The 27,850-nt window shown below is 43.1% G+C and overlaps 1 protein-coding gene across 1 annotated transcript; it reads right to left on the bottom strand.

The window, feature by feature from the left end:
* Positions 1-26,871, bottom strand: CMTM7 (CKLF like MARVEL transmembrane domain containing 7). The gene is made up of 5 exons (XM_030511759.1): positions 26,646-26,871; positions 7,504-7,677; positions 4,585-4,683; positions 3,492-3,573; positions 1-3,139 (listed from the first exon to the last, which is right to left on the bottom strand). The coding sequence occupies exons 1-5, from the start codon at positions 26,805-26,807 to the stop codon at positions 3,126-3,128; spliced, it is 531 nt and encodes a 176-aa protein (XP_030367619.1). The 5' UTR covers positions 26,808-26,871; the 3' UTR covers positions 1-3,125.
* Positions 26,872-27,850: the final 979 nt, after the last annotated feature.

Here is a 27,850-nt window from a genome sequence, read left to right as displayed (position 1 = left end):
TGATTCTCAAAGCTGTTACACCATCCCAATTGCGAACATAGTTTATTTCTAAAACAGCTGGAATCCCGTATTTGACAAAGCTGCAGACAGACGGAGCTTTCAGAAAAAGATTGACACCGAAGGAGACTTAAAACACTTTTGCTGGCAGAGCTACAGTAGTGGGGTGCCAAAGTCCCTGCCAGATGGAGCTGTCATTCAAGGACCCCCGGCAGAGCTGGTGATACCAGCAAAACCTGTGCTTTTCTTGGTAGGCATGTTTCACAAGGAGGCTTTGCAGGAAGCGAGGAAGCTTTGGCAGCAGAGATGTCGGTTTTCCAGCCTGAAAGCATTCTGCATTAAGAGCATCTGGCAGGTCTATGGACCCAGCCCTGTCTGTCATAACAGCAAAAGCTGCAGGCATACCTTAGGCCTATCAATAGGCACAAAACCCAAAAGGGAACTTGTACTTACTTATCTTGATCCAGTATAAACAAGTGCACTTGCAGCAAAACATATTCTTTGGACGATCACAGAGCACTGTTCAAAGATTCTTTGGTTGTCAGACTGCATGAAATTCCCCCTAATTTTTTTTTCCCCACATGGTGACAAGCACCAGAGTGTTGTGGGAGGCTGAAAAAGAGATGCTAGTGTAGTGCCAGGAGAGGGGGCACGATTCCAGCCTTTTCTTCAGAGCAAGCTCAGGCTCCAGCCCCAATCCTTAGCAGGTGCTTCTCCACACTGTCACAGCAGCGCTGAGGTCTCAGACACATTCACACCGTGTGCAGGAGAACACTGGTTTCCCAAGGATTGCCAAGAGGGGTTAAAGCTTGTAGGAAGATGCCTACTATCTATCTGAGGTGATATCTCAGGAGGTGAAGGAGAAATAGAGCACTTTCCTCTGGGGAAACAGAGGAGGTTGTATCCTTAAATATCTACCATGTCAGTCCAAATTAAAGTCAGAGCACTGGTTTCCAAAAACTGTAGTTAAGTCAGTCTTGGCAGGAGAACTGGTGCTCAAGCACCCCTGTTGCAAAAAAATACATATAGCTATATATGGGTGTACACCTTCTTCTGCAGGTATTGTCACTCAAAGTACCCAGAATGAAGTCCTTTGTCATGTACATCCTTTGGACCAGTCCTGTGCTGGCAGGGCAAGGAAGCCTGAGCTGTCACTGACTGCTGACAGTGGATCACTAGCTGAAAAGGATGTCTCTTCTCTTAAGCCAGAACACTTTTGAGGCATGCTCAATTCAGGTCAATAAAAAGAAAAAAGCAATTCACTTCTGATCAAACACAAAATATGTCATCTGAAGGGATGGGGCAGAGAAACAGACCAAAGTTGGACATTTAAAAGAAATCAAAAATAGTCAATATGAAATTAATAACATAAAAAGTGCCTGTTACATGGTTTTATTTGAGTAATCCTCTATGTTAATGTCAAAGCAGTTTATCTTTGAGTGAATATATGTGTCTTCATCCACAAACAGCAGACTTTTGCACTTTCAAATTGTTTCCTGCTCTGTGTTGCTGTAAAAAGAGCACTTATGAAAAGGAACAGCGGGAAGAATCACAGCAACTATGCACTGTGAAGAGGGGGATCTCTACCCTTCTAGGTTATCTGCTCAGTCGCTACTGAGTTACTTACTCAATTTTTTTGACACCTTAGCAGTTGGCCAGTTTTGAGGTTTTTTGTCAAAGAGTAAAGAAAAAAAATAAAAGTAAAGATATATATATAAGGATGAGAGAAAAAAAATCAGGTGACAACAAACAGCAATGAGGCACAAAAAGCATTTTCTGAGAGGACCATTAAATTACACAGAATGTCAGACAAATAGGAAAATGCAGAGTAGGACAGAAAATGCTTTTTTCCTCCAGACTGGACCTGGTAAACTGTACGAATCCTGCTTTCTGCAGAAACCTGCTGCACCGTCATGCAGTGGCCCTGACAGAAGAGACCTACTTGTAAGTACAAGTTCTACTTCACAGCTAGACATGAAAGGCAAAACACAAAGGAGGAGGGGCCTTTTCCTACAAAGAATTTCCAGCTCACCAGAGATGATGGACTGCAGAAGGAGAGAAAGACAAAGGTACCAAGAAGACATTGTCTCAGCCTTGAAGTTACATAGAACTTCAAGACAATACCAGGTTGGACAAAACTGCTCTGCCTGTGCAGGCTCTGGGCAGAGTCTCCAAAAGCACAGATCTCAGCAGAGGCAGAGGAAGGGACAAACCACATGTAAGAGAGAGAAAGCAGCATATTGCTCCATTCACAATGGGCTTTCCATAAACACTGGTAGACTCCAAAGAGAATAATTTGTAGGAGATGCACAGAAATCTTCTACAGAACAGGTCTTTCAAATACAAATACAAATGAGTATTTCTGAAAAGGGAAAATAAAAAAGATCCCACAAAACATTAAACACACATTCCTGGGCATGTATTTTCCTGCATTTTGCAGGGGGAAGCTTTTAAGAATAATCTTTGATAGTTAATAACCTGTAAAAATTCATGGAGAAAAAACCTGATTTCATCATGTCCTGTTGGGGCTAGAAGGGGTTGTTGGCAATGATGTATTCAAGTTGCAGTTTGCAATTTCTGATGCCGGCTGATGTTAGAAAAAGTCTACAGTTCTCATAGAAAGAGGTAACAAAGACTTGGGTCAGCTTATCCAGGCACACATCAGTTTGTAACAGTTCCTTTGTTGAACAAATCATCCTTGGAAGTTAAGAATCAGGTAGGAATTTGCAGGATTTCCCTTCTCTAAACAGATGGAGGAAATCAGAAGCATTTTTTCCATCGCTCTGAAAGGAGAACCAAATGACTCTCCAGATGAGTTTTAAATGCACTTACTTATTGCAAATAGCTGGAAGTGACCACAGTCCAGCTTATGAGACAGAAATTGTCTTTCTCTGTAAAGCTCATAAAAAGCAGGTTTTTCCATTATAAACTTCTTTGAGGGGGGGTGAAGCGTGGGGAGCAAAATGACTTTGGTTCACAATATTCTTTTGCATAGGCATTCAGGTAGGTCTTCAAAAGCTACTGGCTGTCCAAGCTAGTAACAAAATACCCATGCTCTTTCCTCAGTAGTGGCCGCTCCTCTTTGGTATCCTGTTTCATAAGGCAGACGTCTTGCAGAGATGAAGGAGTCATACAGATGCATCTTTGAAAAGGAAGACAGTGTCATTTGTGTTGCCACAAACACATTCATCTACTTGATTAAGGAACACACAGGAAACCTTTTGGTAGGGGGTGGGAGAGGGAGAAGAGGAAGCACTGATAGATTCACCACTTGCTAGAAGCAAGTTATTTTGCTCTTGTAATTAGTTAGCAGCTGTCAGTAGTTGTGAAATGTCTGTGTTGACAGAAAATATGGAATTATTGCTTTGTGAGTAATTCTGAGTTACAAGGAACAGGATGTTAATAAATCCTTCCAGGCAGACACAGCCCTGTGGCAGAAAGTATAAATATTCATTTTGGGAAGCATTCCTGCAGTTACAAAGTGTGATACTTACTGGTTGACTGCGTGATGCACGAAACCTTGTAGGATGACCATATGCTTAAAACACAAAGGATGGTAGCTAGGAACCCAAAAGTCTGGAGGTGAAAACAAACAAACCACAAATACATATAGAACATTAGATGACACATATTCCATGAATGTACAGACATTCCTGTACATTCAGCTCTGTATTTTACAATAACAGACTCAAAAAAGTGATTTTTTTTTACTCCATTCTGCCAATATAATAAAAACATAAACATTCCCATCGTATAATAAGCAGTTATGTCTTGTCAAAACAATGACAGAAAGACTGTCAGTCATATACAAGGGGGGAGAAAAAGCTGGACAGCAGCATAGTCTCTCCTTCTAGACTTCTCGCTAGGGTTCTGCAATAAAGACTTTTTCTCGCACCTTTGATTACTGTTCTTTTACTGCCCCATTCAATCACGTCTTTCCCTGCCATCTGCCAAGTAAACAAGCCAGGTAAAACAAGCCTTCTAGTCTGTTTACATCATCAGGACTAAGTTTCGGAAAGTAATTCTTTATTCTGGAGGAGTTGTGTTTCAGGTCCTGCTGCTGCCCACACTCAGAAGTCATGCCTCTCTCTCTCAAGCCCTCCAGCCAACAGAGGCAGAGAGTATCTTTCAGTAAGTCAGCCCATAACCCCAGTGGCTTTTAGCTCAGGAGAAATGATCTTGAAAAGGGCTCTGTTCAGGAGCAGGAGGTGTCAGAAGCTGAAGACTGGGGTGAAATCCTTTCAGTAACTTCTAGCTGCTGCAACAGCCATTTGTCAAAACTGAATTGTCTGAATTCTTTTCCTAAACACATTAGTTCCTATGAGTTAAAGCAGAGGCCTTTGGTTTCAACTCTCTGACAGGACAAATACCTACTTTAATGGTGAGTCTGGAGTCTCACAACAAAATTTTTCTGCTGGCATTGTGCTACAGAGCATTCACTGAATGAGCTAGGAGGTAGTTCACCCAACCAAGACACAAGCAAGGCAAGTTCGTAAGAAAATAAAATTACAAGTAATAGATTTCCAATGTCCTACTTAATATATATATGGCAATTAAAAAAGTGTCAAGACTAATAAACAGTCTTACCGCTCCAGCCACAAGTCCAGTCAAATTGTAACTCTTGGATGCTGCTACAATCGATGCAATGAGAAGCAGAATTGTACCAATTAGATAATGAAGAAACTCCTGGAAAGACAAGCACAGCCTGCATCAGAAGGGAAACTTATTAGGAAAGCATTCTGATATGCCTCAAATGAAAACAAGTTGCAGAGGTTACTCAAACCCGGAGGACAAAACACCAGTCAAAAGAAGAAAAAAGGGGGAGAGGAGAGGAAGGGAGGGAGACACTCACCTTGTGAGTGGATTTTGTACCTTACCTGAATTTCTGTTCAAAAAGGGCCAACCTTCAGGTCTACTAATGTCACTGTAATAAGATCTACTTACTGGTATGGATGCAATCCTTTCAATTCAACATGGTACATTACTGAGGGTGAAGCATCAAGTATGTACTGTACTTAAAGAGACAGTTCTGGAGGAAGGAAGAAGCCTTAAGGGCATATCTCTCTAGCCTATATGAAATGGCAATAAATAGCTGAAGTGGAAAACCAAATGCTCCTACTTCTGATAATCTCAGAAAGTAAGCAGTGGATCTACTGCTGGATTTCCTAGCAGCTTACATCAACCAAGACTGGAAGCAGAAGGGAAGCCATGAAAAGCACAACTACGCAGACACTCATAACCAACACCCAGGCTCCTAAGTCTGCAAGGGTGGCTGCAGTAAAACATGATGCCATGGGCTTTTCCGAGAGATCAATGAGGCACCACGTGTGAACTCTTCTCTGGTGTGACAAGCATCAGTCCAGGAGTCAATTTTACCTTGTTGTAAGTAGGGGTTTTCTATGGATTTAGATTACAAATCCTCACAAAGGTTACAGCAACCAATATGAGTGTTTGCAAACTGAACATGGGTTGTTTCTTTTGCATAGTGGGGTGGGCAGGAGTGCTTACTTTATCTGCGTTGCACTAGCAGCATGAGCAAAGCAAATGCCATGTATAAGGGAGAGGAGGGATTCTGTCCCTAAACAAAGGAGAGGGAATATAGTTCCAAAAGGAAATTGTCCAAGGAAATCCTGGAAGGTAGTCTGTTATACCATAGCACAGTTTCCCTTTGCTCAGGTGTTTATAAGCAGCTGAGGAGGATCTTTGCCATAAAGTAGGCTCTGAGACTGCAACTTACGTTCCTCATTTGTGACTTTGTTTGAGGTAATCAAGATCTAAACTCTTGCTTTTGCTAGATTAAAATACTTTTGTAAGGAGGCTTCTCTGACTAGTCCACAATGTGGCAGGCAAAGCAGGCATGCCATTGCCTCCTTAGGGACACCAAATAAAGCAGTGTACAGTATACACAGGCCACTATTTTAGAGGAATCCAAGGGACAGGCAAAGGTGCAAAAGAATCCTCAAAGGATAAATTAGGTGGAGAACCAAGCTCTGGCATGACCAGGAGAGTGCCCCTCTGGAGAAATACTTCCCAGCTTTAAAAGCTGTCAGTGATGAACAACTGCAACTCTACCCACTGCAAATCACACCCCTGACTGCAATGTAGAGAACCCTGCCAGGAAACTTGGCCAAACATTAGCTGTAATTTCCCAGTCTTTTACAGGTCTTCCTATTCTGTTCTAAAGATACTTATATATGTGACTGAAAAGGAGGTTGGTTGTAAAAGAGCACCAGTGTTCAAGCATCACATTCCATACAGCTATCTGAAGCTGAGTAGCCATAAACTGCAGTGCCTCAAACTCACTAGTGACTCTGGAACATTTAGGAATGATTAAACACACAAGAAGAAACAAAAGCAGCCTATGCATAATCCTGTTACAGCAATGCACACATTAAATGCTGCTTTCCAAACCCATCATTCATTAGCTTATTTCAATCCCTGCATCTGTATTATCTCAGATAAATAAGTACTTTCTAGAGACAGATAGTGGTGGTACACATTTGAGAAAACAAGAAGGGGTGCAAGTATAATCATATTCTTCAACTAAAAAGAAAAATCAATGTTTTCCCTCTGGGTAGAAGTGGATGGATGGACAAACAGTTCTCTTAGATCTGTAAACTACTTACACAGTTTCCATTAAACACCATCCAACCACTTCCTGGATTTCAAAATCCCTCTATATCTCTCCAGTTGGCTTTCCCCATGCGTTTGGTCCTTCCTCTGCGGAACTAACGTGTTACTATGCACATAAGGGAGATATGTTCTACAGGGTTATTAAAATCTGTCATCCCACACTAGGATGCAGGACTCTTCTGTTAAACGACCTGACCCAAAGCTACTGAGGAAGTTCAGGTCTCGCATTTTCTGTGCTGCTTGTTAGTTCTCTGCTAGGATTTGAGAGATGGATGTGCAGGGGAAATGCAGGAACGAGGCAGGAACATCCTGCAAGATATCCCAGGAATGCCCAGGCTATGACAATTAGGCTGAGGCTCCTATTTCTTGCTATTGTTTAAGTTACCTAAAACCATACCAAAAAGAGACACACTTGACTTAAATAGCAGTCACAGACTTTATTTAACAGGGACAGGATGTAGTACATGAATTCTGATGTTATGATTTGGTACTCTACCGATCTCTTAGCTACTATAAATAACCCGAGCGAGGACCCATCTGCTGAAGGCTTGATAATCACTAGCTTCTTTTCAATTGTCTCAGAATAACACTATTGCCTTCCCTGGAGTAAATCTGGATTGATATTTGTGTGAAGGAGGGCAGGATCAGATTCAAATCGGCTTAAAAAATATAACAATTACAGCATGTGCTGAATTGAATACTAATAACAAAAGCAACAAAAGGATTTGTATACAAGACAAAAAAGAATTATGTTCCTATATATTATATAGGAAGACAGCCTATCATTGTGTAATAGCACAAGAAAATGGACTATGTAATTGAGCCATCAACCCATAAGAGAGGCAAGGAACCCAGACCATCCAAGTGGCTTACCGCAAGCGGCCAGCTAACGCAAGTGAGCTTCCTGTAGATTCTGAAGATGTGGATAATGTAGAAGAACAAAATCATAACCAAGTCGCACATGGTCACAATCTGAAAGTAGCTGTATACACTGTAGTCTGTCCATGGAGAGTTATTCACACTGATAAATCCAACCACCAGTGAGATCTGAAAGACAAAAGGCACATTAAAGATTTTTACCATGGTGCCTCAGAGGGACATGAAGATGATTTCAAACGCAACAAAATGGCACTTAGAAAGAGAGAACAAATATCTAATGTAAATTGGAAGGTCCCAACAAAATGGAGGACAAAGTAAGGAGCATGGTAATAATGTTTTAAAATTTGCTGTTAAAATGAGCTATAACAACCATTAAGAGTGGGGGAAGAGCCAACTGCTAGAAGGAAAGCAGCAGTTTCAGCCTGAAGAACCCAACCTGAGTAGGTCTCTATGTACAACACAAGAGGTCTCAAATAGACAAGAGGCATTGAATGCCTGGAGTTGCATCAGTGGCTGAGGCATCTAAACCTCAAGGACTTTCAGAAGGAAATCACTGAGAGCTGTGAAAATGAAGGTGCCCATGAATACATGCACCTTTACTGCCATTTAGTGAGATTACTCACATGCAAATTCAGAGGACCTGGCTGCAACTAAATTGACAGTTTTACCCTTCCTTTTCTACCACCTACTGAGAAGGAGGGTAAGCATACTATAAGGTAGTATCAGGGCAAATAACATAAACATTTGGCAGAACTGATTTATTCAGCTCACCCCCCAATACAATAGCTATAAAATTTTAGTATGTTAGCACTGTCACATAAAACTATACAGCATTATTGTATATCTTCTTTCAGTTTCAGGCTTGCAAAGGACAGAAGCTATTTTATTTCCTTTTTTAATCTAAAGCTACTTGTTTATTTTATTGATCTTGCTGCTTCTCCAGCCTGCTAGCCTGGGTGATAAACATAAATCTACCCAGGACATACCCAAGTATTTTCTTACTACAGACTCTGTCAATGCATGTTTTCAGCCACTGTAATTTTTAGTTCATCCAAAGCCAGCCAGAAGCAGTAATGATTCACATTTTAACTGTTTCTCTAAGATATTAAAGAGCTATCTGAGGAAGCCAGTACTTCAAGACTGCACCATCCTCTCCTGCACATTCGTATTCCAAACTCCCAACCAACAGCATCCATTATCAGAATCATTTCCTTAAAATTAAAAAGGAAAAAAAAAAACCCAACCCACCAAACCCAACACCCAAACAACATAGCCTAGATTTTCCCTGTGTTAACTAAGTTTCACTTGCTCAATTCTAAGTGGACAGGCCAAACATATTCATCCTCAAGGGCAATCAAAAGCTCTATACATACATAAGAACTTCGCAAGAAGAAATAAGAAGTTACAAGGTACCAAAGTAGTCAGTGAAGAATCTGCTCAGCTACTAAGAACAGGGTAGAAAGGTGGATCTGAGCAAATGCGCTTTCCGTTTCAGGTGTACTTCACAATTAAAACAATTCCAAACCCAATTAGTAAAGAGCATCCCTTCTTTGATTTTAGATGTGCTTCAACACACACATAGGAAGAAATCACTGCATGGCAAGAGGTATGTCTTTCACAGATTTCCTTTCTTGGCATAAATTTCACAACATGAGATTGATGTGCAATTTCTAAAGAGGGTTCTCTGATCAGAGGCACATAACGCTATTTCACAGGACCATATCAACAACTTTATATAAAGCTAAACCATGTTTGTCACGCTATATTGCCTGCATGGCTAGCTGGTACAGTCTGAGTTTAAAACTCACCTGTTGAAAATGAACGCTAACAAATGTAGGAAATAGAGCCACATAATATTATTTGTCCTTTAAAAGTGACAAATACCTAGTTTCTTCACCAGATATTGGTTTATCATGATATACTGGGTGACGACTGTGGGGTTTTTTCCCCTGGAATTCCTCTTTCCAGAGAACTTGAAAGATAAAATAATTAATATGTAACTGTCTGGGATGCAGCTCAACATATATCTTAGAAGTCAGTTTGTAGCACACACAGAGAGAGATTAGGAGAGAAATGAATGGCAAAGCACTAAAATGATCAAATATTATGAGTGTTCTTTAGGCATCCGTGCTCGCAGAGCAGGTTAATACACATTGATAATAAAAACTAGAGGCACAGAAAAAATTAGGGCACTGCCATTTCCATTTCAATATAGTATTTCACAGACTGTGAGAGCAGCAGACATGTATCCCATAGCCAGCAAGCCAGTCAGACCAGAAGTACAGGTCAAATGATGGTCAGTCTCATTAGAATATTTCAACGTGCTCCACAAAATATATCCAGGCTTCAGACCTGCATTACAAAAGTGGGGAGGGACACACTGCAGGGGGAAGGGACACACTGCACTACTATCTATGTGCTTTCTCATTTCTGAAAAGCAAACCAAGCATCAATCATCTCCATGGAGGGATTTTTTTATTTCAATGAAGTTATGTATTTACTCTGTTTAAGCCAATCAGTTTCTGTGAAACTAATCCATTTCTTCCCATTGGACCAGATATTTGAAGCGAGTCATGAATTGTGTCTAGGAATGCTGACACTATCTCACAGTGAAGCCAATGTGAGCTAAAGGCAGTCAGCAATTGCCAGGAGGCACTCAACACCTTACTAGATGGAACAGGCACCAGAAAGGGAAGATGGTAAGAGCCTGCATTCTCTTCTCTATTTTGAGCTTGAGACAAGGCAACCACATCCTCTGCAACATGCCTGTGGAAAGTGCTGGCTCTTGAATAGCACTGACATAAGCTCCCAAGCCTAAACTCCATTCTGTTTTGTAGTGAGTACTGCTCTATCAAAAATGAAACACAATTTACTCTTTTTTTTATCATCTATAAACTTGCTGAGGGTGCAAGTGCATTAATGACCATCCTCCAGGTCATTAATGAAGATGTTGAACAGCACAGGCCCCAGTGTTGATCCCTTGGTTGCACCACTAGTGACCGGCCTCCAAGCATCTTGTGCCATGACCCTCTGGGCCTGGCCACAGGTTTTAATCCACCTCATGGCCTACTTACCTAATCCATATTCTGTCAGCTTGTCTATGAAAATGTTATGGGAGACCATAATGTTACTAAGATGAAGGTAAACAACATCCACCAGTCTTCCATTGTCCACCAAGCTATTGACCTCATTTGAGAAGGCAGAAAAGCTGGTCAAGCATGGTTTCCCTTTGTAAATCCATGCTGACTAGTCCTGATCACCTTCTTGTCCTTCATGTATTTGGAAATGCTTTCCAGGAAGATCTTCTTCATCACTCTCCAAGGGACTGAGGTGAGGCTGACCAACCTGTAGTGCCCGGGATCTTCCTTCCTGCCCATACAGATGACATCAATCTGTTCAGAATGGCACACTTTCCTTCTGTACCTCTCAGGCTAGAGAGGATAGGAAAGGACTGGACAAGAGGGATAAATTCTCTTTCCCTGTGCTATAAAATGCTACTTGAGGTTTTCCCTGGAAATGCTGTTCCTTTTAAAAAATCATCCATTTTCCTCCCTATTTCTTCTTATCCCTGTCAAATAATGAGCATATAAAGTCCATTGGTCATTGATCATACTCAGTAAAAAACAAGGAAAATGTGTATCAAGACTTCAAGGAAGTCAAATGTCCACTGCAGGAAAATTCTACACCTTCTTAAGGAAAGGATAGGAACTACACCTTTGTATTATGAAGAGATTATATACAGAAGGAAGATCCAATTTCCAATTACTCCTAAGGTGAATGCACACTGGAGAAATGGCATTAGGCTCAGATGCCACTGTACTCCTGCTTTCATATGGTTTGAATTCCACCTAATTCCCTGCGCTTACTCTTAGCTGGCTACAGTCCTGCAGATGCAATTAGGTTGCAGAGAAAGCTTACCTCCAAACATCCTAGCTTCACAGGAGTGCGCTGGGTATGATGCTGGGACCAAGAGCAAGCCACCAACAGAGTTATCAGCCTCACTGGTGGCTAGATCCTCCTGCAGTTTCCAGTCCTGCCATCATGGGCCACTGTGAAACTGCCCAAGAGCTGCCCACATCTCAGGATCAATAGGCTGGACTCCCCTGCACTAACACAGTTGTGCTGGAGTGTGCCAGCAAATATGGAAGAGCCTTGGCCAAGCCAGCAAGTTCAAAGCAGCTCCAAGGAAGGGGCAGGCAGCAGTGCATGCCCACCAGTCAAGGGATTACAGATACAACTGCCTACACTAGCGTCCCGAGGATAATGAAGGAACCATAACATAAGAAAGGACTTGGTTTGCTCTCCATATGCCCACAGGCCAGCTGGCACCACTAAGCATTTTCTGACCATGACATAGAAGGCTGTAGTTTATCAGACAGCAGAACAATTTTATAACCCAGGAACCAATCTGTGCTAGTGCTTTGTATGATCTTTTTTCTACTGTCTTGCTCTAATGGATGTAATAAATAACATTCTGGCTTTATTGCCAATACTTAATTCTTTTGTAACATTTGGAGAGAGCTAAATTTCCTCAGACACAGCTACCTGCACAAACATAAATCCAGCATGATCTCCAATATTGACAAGAACCTACTCTAAAGGAAAGCCTAATACTCTGAGCATTACAGACACATTTCCACAGACAAACACTGACACATCAAGGGAGTAACTGAATGTCACTGGCTCTTGAATTCTGACCCCAGTTTTGTAACCATCTTACTGTCTGAACTTCAGTGAATCATGGATTTTGCTGCTTCAGCTCCCCCATTCGCCAAATGAGGACTCATAAAGACTTCACATGCAAGGTTTTTCACCTTCAAAACACTTTAGATATGTAAAATAAGGCAAAGATGTTGAGCACAGCTAATGAACATCTACGTCAAGGTGACTGTTTTCCTTCATAGTGTGAATGGACTAAAACAGTAGGAAAAGGTTAGTCTTTGAGGGCTGTTTTTTCATTTATTTGTTGCCATTACACTACACAAAATAAACAACGAGAGGCCTGGCTCACTGTAAAAATGGGAATTGGTATTTCCTTACCGTCACTTATTTATTTACAATAGGCTTTGTTATCATGTGCCACAAAACCCCCACAATGCACAAGATATTGCAATTATCTTTAATGTTAAGGCTACTTTACTATTCATGCTCTTGACCATTCTTGGCTGTTCTGTACCACACATTATCACTCACCCATACCCAGCTGTTCTTTCACATCTCTATTAATGACTGCAAAGTAAGGGTAACCCTTTCCCACTGTGCCTGTACAACACTTCATACAGTGGGGATGTACTGGGTGTAGTTGGGACAGAATTAACTGCCTTCACGACAGCTCATATAGCACTGTGCTTTGCATTTGTTGTTAAAACAGTGTTGATAACACATCAATCTTTTGGCTGCTGCTGAGCAGTGCTTGCATTCTCTCTTCTTCCTCCCTCACCTCGAAGTAAGTAGGCTTGCAAGCGGGTGAGAAGCTGGGAAGGGACACGACCAGGACAGCAGGCTCCAACTGGCCAAAGGGATATTCCAGACTATATGATGTCAGTGATAAAAGCTCAAGAAAAGGAGATATAAGAGGAAATGTTCAAGGCTATGACATTTGTCTTCCCAAGCAACCATTACACATGCTGAGGTCCTACTTTCCAGGAAGTTGCTGAACACTTGTCTGCTGTTGGGTAGAAGTGAATGAATTCCTCTTTTTGCCTTGCTGGCATGTGCTGCTTTTGCTTTCCTCATAAAATTGTCATTATCTCGATCCACGGATCTTTTTGCCTTCCTTCTATTTTCTCCCCATCCTTCAGGAGAGGGGAGCGAGTGAGAGGCTGGGTGGGTGTTTGGCTGCTGACTGGGGTTAACCCACTGCAGACGGCCCGCTCCTTGCCTGGGACTTCCAGCTGCTGCGGTAGTACAAAGAATGATATTATAAATCTTCATTGCAGAAAGGAACTGAACGTGGTGTTTGCAAATTCCAAGATCACATACTGAACTGACAGGCTGAAACTGCTCTCTTATTGTGTAACTATTAACTCTGGATAATCATTTTCTTTTTCTATATATATAGAAATAAGATGTGAAATACCAGCTAAACTGCAGGGAGGAAAGATAACGTCGATAAAAAGCAAAATTGCCTCAAGGTGCCCAGTTCTAGAGAAACACTATAACTCTTATCTCAAAGATTCACCATAATACTGTGACACACACATCAGCATGTATAATCTACCCAGCGCTGCATTATCTTTTCATTGAATTATTTTGTCATGCAGTGTAAAACCACATTCTTGCTTTTCTCAGAATATTTTTTCTTTCTTGTGCTCCCTCTGCTACACTCCGATAAGAAGCTGTATTGTGACTTTCTGTCTCCAGCGTTTGCTTTCAGCTCTTTATTCCCCTTTCCTCTTCTTTCCCTACATTACAGTCCATATTCTTCTGCTTTGTATCTCTCATTCTCTTCCATCCACATTTCCCTCTATACATGTGAATGCACCAGAATTCCGCCATTAACTCCTTGAATGCTTCCTAGGTCTCTTCCAACTCCCTTGCATTGAGATGTGCTGCAATTAGCTAACTAAAAATTAGCACCACTCAGAGGAAAGGCCAGGGGACACGATTCAGCACATCACTAGACCTGTACAGAGACAGAAGGCAGCAGCTCTGGTTTACCAGTCTCCAGTTAGTAGTGGGCAATACCTGAAAGTGCTTTTCCCTTCCATTCTTCTCCGACAATTTAACCCTCTAGAAACAGCTTTTTTGTTTCCCTGGATGCTGTAAAACAGCATTGAGAGCTTCTCCATTGCACTTGCTGAAGCACTGATGAACCTTTGTACTGCTTTAATGTCCCTCTTCCTGAATCTGAAAGGAGGACCATGAAATTGATAACAAATGGTTGATTTCTACTCTTAAAACTTACACAAGTTCTAGTGCAAGCAACAGTACACAAACAAAACTGTGTCTACAGATTTGGAGCAAAGGACAGCACTGACTCTCATACACTTTTATCACAGCCTTTTTTAAAAAACAACACAATATAATAACAGCTAAATGCTTTTTGTATTTGAACGAAATAAAAGTCAAAGTTTCCAGCTTGTGACAGCAGCCAAGATAGTAACTGGAATTTTCCACTTGCTTTTCCTAAGCAAGCCTATCAGGATAACCATGCCCTGGAGAAATGTCACTGGCTGCAGCTGTACATGTCTGAATGTTACACCTCAACACGCTGAAGCAACACCCATATATTATTAAGTACATATTTCTGTACAGAATAGAACTTATTCAACAGCTTCCCAAAACAGAAAGATGAGTGAAGAGCAGACCAAGGCTACAATTGTAGTTCATGCAAGACTGGTTCAGCTAATTTAACCAACAGCATTGACTGCTGCTGTAATCAAGATTTCCTTCTGCCAGGGTGGCATCGGAAATGTGAGCTGTAACAGCCAAACCCCTTCTAGAAAAAGAAGATAAAAACCCCAGCCCATTTAAAACTTCACTAATGACAGATTAAATCAGCTGCCTCCGAGTGCATGGTTCTGTGAAGCAGTCAGTTTTTGGTTGCACAGTAATCTCTCAGCCCCTGCGTCTCGGCAGATTTCCTTCTTGTCTGGCTGCTCAGCTAAAATAAGGAGGCTGCCTGGCCTCCACTAAGTGACTTCTCTTGTGCATCACTGTCCATGGGGTATTTAGTGAAGATAAAAATGGTGGGAGGGTGAGAAAAGGCAAAATAATCTTATTCAGACCCTCTATGATTCAGATAAGAGGACAATCCTAAGTACAAGCAAGTGGTATTCTTTATCTATTAATAAGAAATTATCTGTCTGCTTAGGCACAGGCCTCAGTCAGAGGTAGAAGCGTATGTGGGGTAATCACAGAGCCAGCAGATGAATGACATTATTAAAGAGCCCTTTACAGGGTGTTAGCATGGTCATTAAGAAGGCAAGTCTTTGTAATGACTAGCTGCAATTAAGTCCTGCCTACCACTGACACAGTGTGTGTGATACTTCAGTCCCACCACTGCCATCTTCACTAGAGTGCTGCCTCAGTCTCACAGCTGCCTGAAATACGGCTGGTGATATATATATAACACATACAATCCTCTGTGTTATTAACTGAAAGCAAAGACTTTACATTCGCATGGCAAAGAGTACACTATATTCTCATCAGGCAGTGAATTCATGAAAAAAACCCACTTAAATCAACCCAAATTTAAAATATTTCAACCATAAAAGCATTACAGTAAGTTTTTCCTATCTACATAAAAGATGAGCATACAACACTCAAAATACTGCAGCAACCTAAGTGATAATTGAGTAATACTGCACAAGTGCCACAGCCAAGTCACAAACAATTCCCAAAACACATGAAAATCATTGCAAAACAATATTAATGGCACAGCTGACTATTAGCATGTCTGCAAAGGATACGAACAGATTCCTAAATGCAGCAAATGCCCTAGCAGGGTTTTAACTCTGGCAAACACAGCTGCTTTCTGGTTTGGAGGCATGTGGCCAGCAGGTCAAGGGAGGTGATCCTCCCCCTCCACCTGACCCTGGTGAGGCCACATCTGGAGTACTGTGTCCAGTTCTGGGCTCCTCAGTACAAGGAAGACAAGGAGCTACTGGAGAGAGTCCAGCAGAGAGCCACAGAGATGATGAGGGGTCTGGAGCATCTCTCTTATCAGAAGAGATTGCGGGAGCTGGGCCTGCTTAGTCTAGAGAAGAGCAGGCTGAGAGGGGATCTCATTAATGCACATAAATATCTCAAGGGCGGGTGTCAGGAGGATGGTGCCAGGCTCTTTTCAGAGGTGCCCAGTGACAGGACGAGGAGCAATGGCCATAAACTAACACACAACAAGTTTCATCTCAACATGAGGAAGAACTTCTTTACACCGATGGTGTCAAGAGCACTGAACAGGCTGCCCAGGGGGGTTGTGGAGCTCCCTCTCTGGAGACATTCAACACCCGCCTGGACACGTTCCTGTGTGACCCGCTCTGCGTGCCCTGCCTTGGCAGGGGCGTTGGACCAGATGGATGGATCTCCAGCAGTCCCTTCCAACCCTTGTGATTCTGTAACTCTCAAACAGATGCCTATGTCCTTCTATAACCTGCAATAACTGAAGGTACTACTCTAGACAAAGCCAGGAGACCTTTATACTCTGCAAGCATGTAGCTTTTCCATCTATTACTAAGGAAGTTCTTCACTGTGCAGGCAACTGTCCCTATGTAACAGGCAGCCTGCCACCCACTCTCGTGGTCTCTCCCATCTCAAATCAAGTCATAATCCCCAAATCATAAACCAACCTGCTGTTTCAGGTAACAGCAGGAACACATCCTCTATAATTGGTGTTCTCTGCACACAGATACAGTCACTGACTCAGCCTGCGCTCTCTGCTCTCCTCCCAGGTAAGGTAGTGGTTGTGGTGCTCATTGGGAACCCGTGTCCCACACCACCAAGCCAATTGCCCATTTAGAAAAGTACTACTTGACTGCTGCAAAAAGCATGCATGCATATGGCTCCTGCTGTAATGCACTCACTGTAGAAGAGCACATATCTTGCTTGGTAGGGACAATCCCTATACCACAACTCCAAAGATTACACTGGACATTGTAAGAGACTTGAATCTCCAGAATCCTCTAGTAAAAAGTGGAGGATCTGATGATAGCAACCAGAAATTGAGGGATTAATACAACCAAATCACTGCAAATTCAGAAATTGCACAATAAGCTGTGATCGTTAACTTCTCTCCTCTGCAAGGCAGATCTTCCAACGTCTAGATCCTCCTGTAAAGCCATGTTAACAGTTCTTTTGGTCTGCTAAACCCAAAAGTCATGCAGAATGACAGGAGGAAACAGCCCAGAGTGTGAGAAGGTTGTGTAAACAGAGAAAGAATGCCTCAAGCACACGAGGTGCTTCCGAGGCAAGAAAAAGACCAAGAGGAGAAGAGAACCATAGGCCAACAAAACTGGGTTTGGTAGAACCTAAAAATTAGGAGGTCTTAAGTGCCTTAAGAGATAGCAAAAAGCGGCTCTTGATGGCAGAAAGGAACCCAATAACGATGTACAGGAATACACATGCTCATGGAAGTACAAAGACACCTAAGGTATGTAAACATTACTGGAGAACTTTGAGGTTGCTGCTGCAAAAGCAGCAATAGAGCTCACCAGCCCTGGGTCTGGAGAGGGGAGCCCTCCTTGGGGACCGGAGATGGCCACCTCACCACCCATACTTCCTTTAAGTTGGCTGGGAAGAAGAGCTCCTTGCAGGAGCAAGGCACCTCTAAAACCATTACTCTGAAATGTTCTCAGGTATATTGTTTGCCCTTTCAACAGTCAATAAAGCCCCATATTATCAGTAATACACAATATAAAAAGAGCTTAATCCTTAATTGCAAACTACAGAGCTCTTGTAGATAAAGTTCATGGCTGTCTAAAAATGGATTTACCAACCATGCATGCCAATACCACCTACAGAGAAGGAGCCCACGTTGGCGGCCCAGCCAAACCTGGCTCAGACTGGCTGACTGCTTGAAGCCCAGGGTACACAGTGCTTATTATTAACAAGTACCCACCAACTTTGCACAGCAAGCTGCAAAGTTTGCCCCTTGACATGGACATCTAATACATATCTAACAGCATACAGGTACTTAAAACTCAAATAGGAACATACAACACAAACCAGTACCTCATGGCAACGATCATTCTAGTAACCTATTGATCTAGATACAAGAAATGAAAAGCATATGCAACCTCATCTGCCTGAAAACTGTTACTGATAAGGAATACCTCAGGAACCTCCCAGTGAAGTCTCAGTGCCTATGCCTGCTAACCCTCAGCAGCCAATCTGTCCATCACTTGCCCTTATAGATGCTGCTCACAACACACCCCATTCTTACTGTCTGAGGTATTTATTGCTTGACTGATTCAAATCTTCAGTTAACACCTGCCGTAGCTCTCCCTGCCCCAGAGAACACCACGCTGACATCTGGCAGTTGCACAGTTTAAAAGTTCATATCTGTCATCTCCAGCAAAGGCTTTGTTAGCCATGGCAACGGAGCCCTGAGCAAGGTCTCCTCGAATCAGAGGAGGACCTGTTTATATCACTGAAGACCATGTTGGTAGCTGTGCTGGCACATCATAACGATTATCAGGAAAAAACAGGTGAGAGTTCCCGAAAATGCTAACATCATGACAATTTCCAGACCAACAGGCATCATCACAACCTGGCTGCTGGATCAGACTGGGCCTCAGCACACAAAAGAATGACCTTTTCTAAGTGCAAACACTTGATGCTTGGTGAGGTGCCAGAGAAGTGAAGGGCGATGAATGAGGGGGGGGAAATGAGAACAGATGAGATTCCCCAGTGGCACTGTTGCAGCTGACAGCTTTCAGTGTCTGCCTGGAGACTGGCAGGGCTCTCAAACACGCTGGGACAGCACTCCTGCATCTACTAAGAAGCTTCACTCAAGCAATCTACAAAAGGCTCAATTAGCCAGCAGGTGACAAGCAGCAACTGGGGACTGTGTTTTTCCCCAATGGATAAGGGAGCTCTTGAAGTGGTCTTTCCAGAGCGTGATTACAGACTTGCAGGGAAGTATGCTAAGCCGTTCAGTAGTTCTGCAGCTGCTGGTGGCCATCTCAGGCTAAGAGCATACTTCTCTCCCAGCAGTCAGTACTTCCTTCTTGAACTCACTAAGAGCATTTTTTTTAATAAAAAACAACAAACCACCAAAACCATTCTAAGACAATTCCCCCTTGAAGCAGCTTCTCAATCTTGTCATCACCGCACTTCCATTTTCCTTAAATGAAGCTGTTATCAGGAGAGGAAGCCGTAAGTGCTGCAGCTGCTGCTGTTGTTGCAAGAAGAGCAGCTAAATCTGCTTTGGCATTGAAAGCTGCAGTCACCTAGTTTTGACCAGTCAGACACATCTTTACTTGCTATTACATTTGTCACATTACAGCATCGCAGTGCCGGGAGTTGTTTCACTCATGATGATCCCTTAAGAATCTAAGTTACGCAAAAAAGAGGAAGCTCACAGGTGGACAAAAGGAAATCACAGCAGTTTTAGAGTTTGATTTCTGTGTACAGAAAGTAGCAATTTCTGGCTGCTGTATACTTTACGTCTCACCACAAAACAGAAGGACGAGGCCACAGCACACATGACGTGACAACAGCGCAAAGGGGACAACCCAGCCACAGTACTGAGTGAATACCTGACACGGACTCCCCAGGGAAGGGAGCGGAGGAAACACTTACTCATAGTAAGCAAACACTGTCTGGTTTTGGGGGACAATACCCCAGTAATGCAGAGCAGGTACTTAACAGAGGCGTATGGTCAGGAATACTTCCCTCAGTGAGGTACGGCCATGGCTTTACTGGATCATGATGAGACACAACAAATCATTCCAGCACCTGCACCCCTGGAACCCAGTGAAGGTTGCTTCGCAAGATGCTCTTTAACATTTACAGGCTCTGAGCAGATGGAGACCACATTTGGAAGGAATGGATCCCCTGGTTTCTGTTTCTTTGTGGCAGGAGAGGAAGAGGTTCAAAGGGACATCATCTCCAAAGCGAGTGAAGACAGGGAATACCTTGCACTTGCACGTCTTCGAGGAAACTCACAGAGCAGTAAGAATCCACGCTTTTCACCACATCTTATTATCCATGGACACCGTGTACACTTGATTAAGATTTTAAAAGGCATTTGCAAATTTAACTTCCTGTAAAACAAATGTGTCAGGAAACCACTGCCAATACTTCACTCTGCTCTTTCAAGCATACTAAACACATCTCAGGTGACGTGGTAAATTTCTAGGCTTCATTTCCTTTTTTTTTTTTCGTTTCAGAAAATGTATTTGCTAACCCTAGTTAGCAACCTCCTCCATACAACCACCTCTGAACAAAGAGCACTACATGCACTCAGGTTGCTAATGAATGAAAGTGTTGCAACAAATCCTAATGGATGGGTCAAATGAGCAAGAAAAGGTAGCTCTGACTCCATGCTTTTAGGAAGCCTCTTTTAGCATACAAATAAAACATTCACTGACACATTCAGAACAGATTCCCTGGTGTTTAACAATGAATATAATTGTCTTTTCACAAAATGTACTGGAGCTGATTTTTTTTAGCATTCCAGAGCAGTTTCAGTGTCAGAAAAATTACTAGTTTCTTTTTTGCTGAAAGAGAGAGAAATTAAAACAGATGGTACAAAGCCTTCCCCTGCCCAAGAGAAAAAGGACTACATTCTCAGCTTGTGGTTTGAAGCACACAGAACCACTTCAGACTTATGTAGTTCCTGCCCTTACGTGCCAGACACTTGCTCTTGGTGACAGTAGTCTCTATGGCTGCACTGTTCTCTAAAAACTCCTATGGAAAAAGAAAGCTGAAGGAGAGCTGAAGTAAAGCTACAGCAGCTCCCTGCTTTGGTTTACTGCGTGGCTTTGTGAACAGCTGCAGCAGCACAGCTCAGAATGGCTGCATGGAGGCGAGACAAAGGGAAAATTCCTTAAACTGGTCAAATTATGCTTGTGAGGTTTTGTCTCATCAAATGAAACTATGTCAACCTACCACCAAGCACTCCTTGGTTAACACACAAAGAACACACTGTCTGCTCCCAGCTCTTAAGCAAATACCTGGGCAGAAATTGTAAAATGGCCACCCAGAGCATGGAAAAAATACAACCGGCCAAGCCAGCCTGTTTGGGTGATGTCAGTGTGGAAGTAACAGGACTACCCAGACTTATTGGTTTTAATTACCAGGCTTGGACATTCCTCACTCAAGTGCTCCTTCTTACTGTGGAGCCATCTAAGATTATTTTTCTCTCTTTGCTCAGCATGCCAAGCAAGGTCCTTTTACTGCAGCTTCTAGTAGAATAACAAAAATAATTGGCAGCTATAACACACAGCTCTGACTTTGGCCTGAAAATAACTTCACTGCTAAAAAACATGTCCCATTCCTTACTGCTTAGCCAGTAGTTTATCACATAATTGCAGACTGAAGACACCTGCACATTCTTGGGGTGGTTTTCCTCAATTATTATTTTCTTTGCAAACATAAAATGCCTCCTGCATGCCTCAAAATAAGACTTTTTGTGTTATATGTCATGACACCACGGATAGTTCTTACAGCATTCTTTTTCATGTTTTCTCCTATCAGCCAGATGAAAAGTCAAGCAGAACACAAAACCATTTGAATCTAAGCTTTGCGGGTCAGCATCCAGCAACTTTGACCACGCTTGTTCTTTTGGCCATTATTTTCCTTTGGAAAAACTATAGACAGAGTGATAGCAGGGGAAAGGTGAAAGTGGAATCTACATAGCACCCAGAGGCAGGCTTACAGTTTCAGCATCTCTCCACTCCAGAATCCCTCTCTTCTGATTGAGCAGCATTATTACCATACAGGCAAAATCACATGCTACTGACATGCTGCTGCAAAGTATGAGATGTTTTACTTCAATCACCTCCACAGACAGAAAGATGTTTCAGGCTCAAGATTAACTTAGAGGATTTGAGTAACTCTCAAATCATTCCAAGCACCATCTGCTTTTGTGAATTTCCTTTTCCTGTACCAATGGTTTTGATTAGGAATTGTTTTCTTCCACTAACAGATTTTGCTTTCTTTTCATATTTTACCTTCCTCTGAATACAGCTCTCTAGCAAATTTGTCTGTTATCATCCAGCACATTCAGAAATTGATCATGGCTCCAGCAAATCTGACTACCAGCATTTTCTAGCTTTCAGTTTTAGACGTATTAACATTCTCTTGAATACCACTATTCACCTGTATGTCAGTATGCAAATAATACAGAGAGGTTTCAGCACACTTCAAAGTTACTCAGAATTACAGACTGCCATGTTGACCATTCATTTGTCAAGTATGTAATGGCTTTTGTCAAGACATGTTGAGGAAATTACACAGATACTCAGCAAAAAAGCTTTAACTATTACCTTAGCATTTTTAACAAGTTAAAATGATGTAGTTAAGTCAACTTTTATTGAGTTTATCCTTTATTCCATTGCAATTGTTTGTATATTTTTTCTTCAGCCTTGAGAAGATAATTTTTATTTTCTTCTTTTCTGTCTGGTGAAACTGCTCTTTCCTGGTTCATATTGAGCTGAAAGAATCAGCACTGGTTTTAGCTTCAACCACCCAGCATTCTGAGGCTGTGCTTACTGGGCCATAACTATTGTCTGCTCAGTAACAACAGTGTTATTAGGGGAACAATCACCTTCAGACTGAACCGAGTCCAAGTTAGCTTGGCCCAACCTGAAGGAGGTGAAAGAAAGGCAAAAAAGGCCATGGGACACCTCTGCACCTCTCAAAGCCCAGAAACAAGGAACAGTCCAAGAATAGTCTGAGAAGCCCGAGAGACCTACACAAGCATGTGCTGTGCTGACTCCTTCTCCATGCGAGCTCCCAACACTTCTTTTATCTCTTCAGTCCGTATTGCTCATACTCTTGCAAACCTCTGCATTGAACCCTCTGGACAAGTGATATAATCACAGCTATTCCTACCAGCCAGCTGCCTAAAATGGTGGGATACCTCTACAGGCTCCACTGTCAAACATGGGCTGTGCTGAAAGCAGGACCTAGTCCTATACAGTATCTGTGGCATCCTCCAGACTTCAGCTGTGAAAATGCAAAAGGTACGTAAGGGCTCCACAAGAAATTCTGCTGATCAGACTTGTTCCAACCTATGAACACTGCCACTTGAGCCACCCTGGTGACAATACGAATGCAAATTCATACTGCTGTCTCTAATGGCACATGATGCCCCAAAAGGCTTCCAGAAACCCATCTACTGAGAACTTGCCAAGGTAAGTAACATGGGTTCCTAGAAAGTCTTACAATAAAACTAGCCAGCAGTAGCATGGACACAGAGCAAAGTGCTTCAAAGAGATCAGCACAGTTAGTGTGGTGTACTGAAGACGGTCACGCGTGTCCATTTTGCCAAGCTGGCTAAAATTCAAGTTATTTAGCTTCTCTGGTATAAGTGTATTGTGTACACCGACACAGACCACTCACACACTTAGTACACTGGTGCTACAGAACCCAGGTGACCACAATGGGATCCTGCATGTATCCCCATGAATAGGAGACCTTAGCAAAGCTGCAAAAACAAAAAAATAAGGGGGGGGAGGGGGGGGGGGGAAGAGAGAAAACAAGGTGGGGAGAGAAAAAAAAAGAAGACAAGGCAAAAGCTACATTAATCACCATCAAGTTAAACCAGCAGAAGTGGGTTAGATGTTGAAGATACTTCTTAACTTCCTGTTAAAACCAGAGTGTCAGTTCAGACGGGAGTTTGAAAATGGAGCCCCTACTAACACTAGTAATACAGCTTCAAACTATCTTACTGCCACGTGAAATACACAACTCACAGAACTATGCTTTCTCCTCCATTTTATCTTCAAAATATTTACAGACCACTCCAAAGCATTAGAAACCCAGGCATTCAATGCATAAAATGCATGTCTGCAAGGTTAAAGAAATTCTTTACCAAAAACCAAACCAAACCAAACCACAACAAAACTGGAATTTGTGTAGGCTTAGGCAAGAAACATGTTTTACTTCCTAATTTCATTCTATGTTAGACACCACAGCACCCAGCATTTGAAGAGAAAGCATTGGTAACATTTAGATACTAGCAAGAACTCAGTAATCACCAGATCATTGCACCATCTCTTCATCTTGTCCAGGACTGCTGAGTTTTAGTCCTTGACTTATGATCTTTCTTACAGAACAACAGCTGTATTTTCCATTTCCTTTGTGTAATTTCCATAACATATTGTTGTCATCTATTAGAATTATTTCATGCACATACACATACAATCAAATTTTTTTAGCTTGCAAGCACTGCAAAGAGCCCTTAATATTACAGTAAATGATGAAATGTTTCTTTCTTGTTCTCTCTCATATCCTTCTTGGTCAAAGGATTGAGGAAGAAAGAGAAAACAGAAGCAGTAACGCTCCCTCTTCATAGCTACAGCCATTCAGAGGCCCAGTATGCAGTTTAACGTGATGTATGTCTAACCCAAAAGACTTTACTATTGTCCTCTGCCAGCATAATGGTTCTCCTTCTTGTAAGAGTGCAGTGCCACCAGCCACATTAGCATTACTGCAGGAATGTTTATAGATTTAGCATAAAGAATTCTTTTTAAAGAAAGATACTGCAAACACTAGAAGAACTGAATGCTAATACAAATGGACCCATGGATACAGTGGAAATACTGTCTGAGAAGAGATAAAGGAGAAATGTGAAAATATTTATCCCTACGTATTTTATCAGGTGCAGGAGTTAATCTGGAACTAACCTGTCCTGGTTATTTCTACATACTGCAGCACAAATGTTTAGTTTTCTTAGTGAATTATTTGAGAAGAGGACACTATTGTGATACCATAAGTTAATTTGCCCAAAGTTCCTTAGATACCTGAGGTAACTCCTAGTGACACTATTTACAGGCAAGCTGGAAAGCAGAAAAATGTAGGAAGGTGAAGCTGAAAAAGTCCTAAAGGAAACTAATTTATGTTATTTTAACTCCTATTAAAGTTACCACAGAAGGCTGCTAGCTTAAAGTCTGATGAATTTATATTGAACAGCATTGATAAAATATGACTTTATGTGAAGTATGTGAAGTATTACACAAAATTACATAGATTTACATGCAGTATAGAAAAAATATCTATAGACACACTTCATATGTGTACCAAAACCTGAAATTTCAGCACAAATATACATGCCTGTGCTAGCTGTGTCACAGGTCATAGCTGCAGTGACACCACAGCAGGGTGGAGAGCAGGGAGGACTAGGTATTTCTAGCCCATGAAAGGAACTGTTCTTTCCACGGTGGTGAAAGCAAAAGGGTAAATAGACTTCTAGCTCATCAGCAAAGCACAAGTCTACCCTTTCAGGACTACATGTTCATTTGCAATGAGGACACACGCTCAAAAGAATGTAATTTGTCTCCTGAAAAGATACTCCAGGCTCATTTCTAAGGGCAGCTGATGGCCGTTAATGAACTGGAAGAAACTGGGCAGCTTTTAAAGAGAAACTTTATGATCTGATATTATTCCACAGTAACCTAGAACAATATGATTTCTAACTTCTAATGTCAATTTAGGAGCCTGGATGCTAATAAGTTACACAAGTTTAAAAAAATGACTGGACAAATAAAGGCAGAGGGGAAAACAGGTACTGGGGTTTATAAAAAACAAAGGCAACAACTCCAGTAGAAAATGTTGCCAAAGTACTACTACTTTTGAAGGATGAGAATGTATGTGAGGAGGTATCGCTACACGTTGTCTTACATGCTCTTTCCTAGCCATTATTCACTGCCATTACTGTAATTAAGCTGCCAAATCACTCTGCAGACAATTATGTGCCACAGAAATGAGAAAGAGCTTATCCATCTCTTAATCCTCTTTGCATATGGATATAGAAAAATATCCTGCACTGAGTCAAGTTAAGGCATCAGCTCGATGCCTTAACTGGCGGCACTCCACTATCCATTTCTTTTGGATTTCTGCTTTTCAGCCATACATCTCCCACATCCCTCCCTGAGTCACTACCTGGGGGTCTCTGACAGACAGGGCATGGAGCCTGCTGGACTAGTGGTGCCCACCTCAGCCTAATACCTCAGCCGCGGTGCCCACCCTTTTACCAGACCATGCTGGTGCTGGCACTTGGCCCCACTTCCTTCCACAAGCTCACCCATGCTAGGGAATGAGGTGTTCCACTGGAGCACGATGTGCCTTCGCATCACGATGTTACCATTATTACTAACGGCAAAAAGTTGTTAATACTCACCACCGCCATCAGCTACTATTATCAAGGTAACACCACTCGGTGCTTCGAGCAAGCGGTGTCACTCTGGGCTCACATGGCTTTGTCTGAACGCGTTGCTGCCTTGGGAAGACGCAAAGGCGGCTTCTGACAGACCTTAACGCTTCGTTTTGCCAGGGGAACCTGGATTTCCCTTCTTCCTGCGAGCAGCTAGAGGCAAAAGCGCGGCGGCCAAAGCGGCAACGAGCAGACCCCCGCTCGCCCCGACGGCGCTCCCCACAGCCGCCGCCACAAGGAACGCCCGGCACGGAACAGCGTGACGCCCGGCCGAGGGTCCCAACGGCCGCCCCCGGCCCCGCTCGCCCCTTACCATCTGGGCCACCTTCAGTATGCCGGCGCAGGAGCGGAAATAGGCGCCGTCCATGAGCTCCGCGTCCGAGCCCGCTGAGGAGGAGGCGGCGGTGGAGGCCGGCGGGGCAGCGGGCCCCGCGCTGCTCACGCCGGTTCGGATCACTCGCGCCCCGTGAGACATGGCTCCCTCCCGCGCTCCCCTCGCCGCTGCCCGGCCCGGGACAGGGAGACGGGACGGGCCGGCGAGGGGCGGGCGGCGGGGCTAGCAGGGGCCGGGCGGAGCGCAGCACCTCCCCTCGCTCCCCGCCTGGCGCGGCCGCGGGGCGGGGGCCACGGGGCGGGAGGGCGAGGAAAAGTCGTGGGGGTGCCCGCGGGGGAGACGCCGCCGCAGGAGAAGCGGGGCGCGGGGCGCAGCGCGGCGGCTGGGAGCGGGAGCCCCGCTCCGGCGGGCGAGGGACGGCCCCGGCCTCACACTCCTCACCCTGCACCTTTCCGGGCCGTCCCCGTTTGCAGCTGGGTAACACAAAAAGAGAGGCCGGAGCGAACGTTTGCAAGCCGGCAGAGAGACGGCTCTGCGTACATCGTGTGGCCGCCGGGGGGGGGAGCTCCGCACCGACCCGGCCGCCACAGTAGCTTTACTCGAACGGTGGAAGACCCCTCGGCGTGTCAAAGTTTGTCGGCGATGTTCTCGGAGGGGAGCTGCTCCGGCGCTTCACGGTGGAGGCACAGCTGCAAACGGCCTCTTCCCACACGACGTTTATTCTCAACAACAACAAAAGCCTCAAACCGTCTGATTCATGATCTCGTAAAATATAAAACATCCGCATTAAATAGGCAGCAACAGGCAAAACTGTAACGACTGTCCCAATGGCTCAGCCCCAGTGTTTGAATTAAATAATGCAGAGATGCTAACAAAACTCAGCAAAGGAAGCTATACATTTCCTCAAGTTTAAAAATAACTTGTTTTGCTTTTTTACAAGTGAGGTAATAGCAGGCCTCCGAGCTGGGCATGTGCTGCTGTTATACTTATTAAAGTAGTAACCCAGCTTCTCCTGTTCCGGTCTGCAGTTAGGATGCACATTCTGTTCCGATTTAGTATTTAATAGCTCCTTCAGCAAATTACATTGTCTTATGAGGGAAGACAGATAATTTCAGATGATCTCCAACACAAATAAGGGACTAGCATAAGTAATTTACAATGAGCAAGACAGCGTTTGCCAGTGT

Source organism: Strigops habroptila, chromosome 1, assembly GCF_004027225.2.
Source record: "Strigops habroptila isolate Jane chromosome 1, bStrHab1.2.pri, whole genome shotgun sequence".
NCBI classification, from domain to species: domain Eukaryota; kingdom Metazoa; phylum Chordata; class Aves; order Psittaciformes; family Psittacidae; genus Strigops; species Strigops habroptila.
The sequence above is the reverse complement of the archived record's forward strand: the minus strand, read 5'-3'. Positions and strand labels throughout refer to the sequence as shown.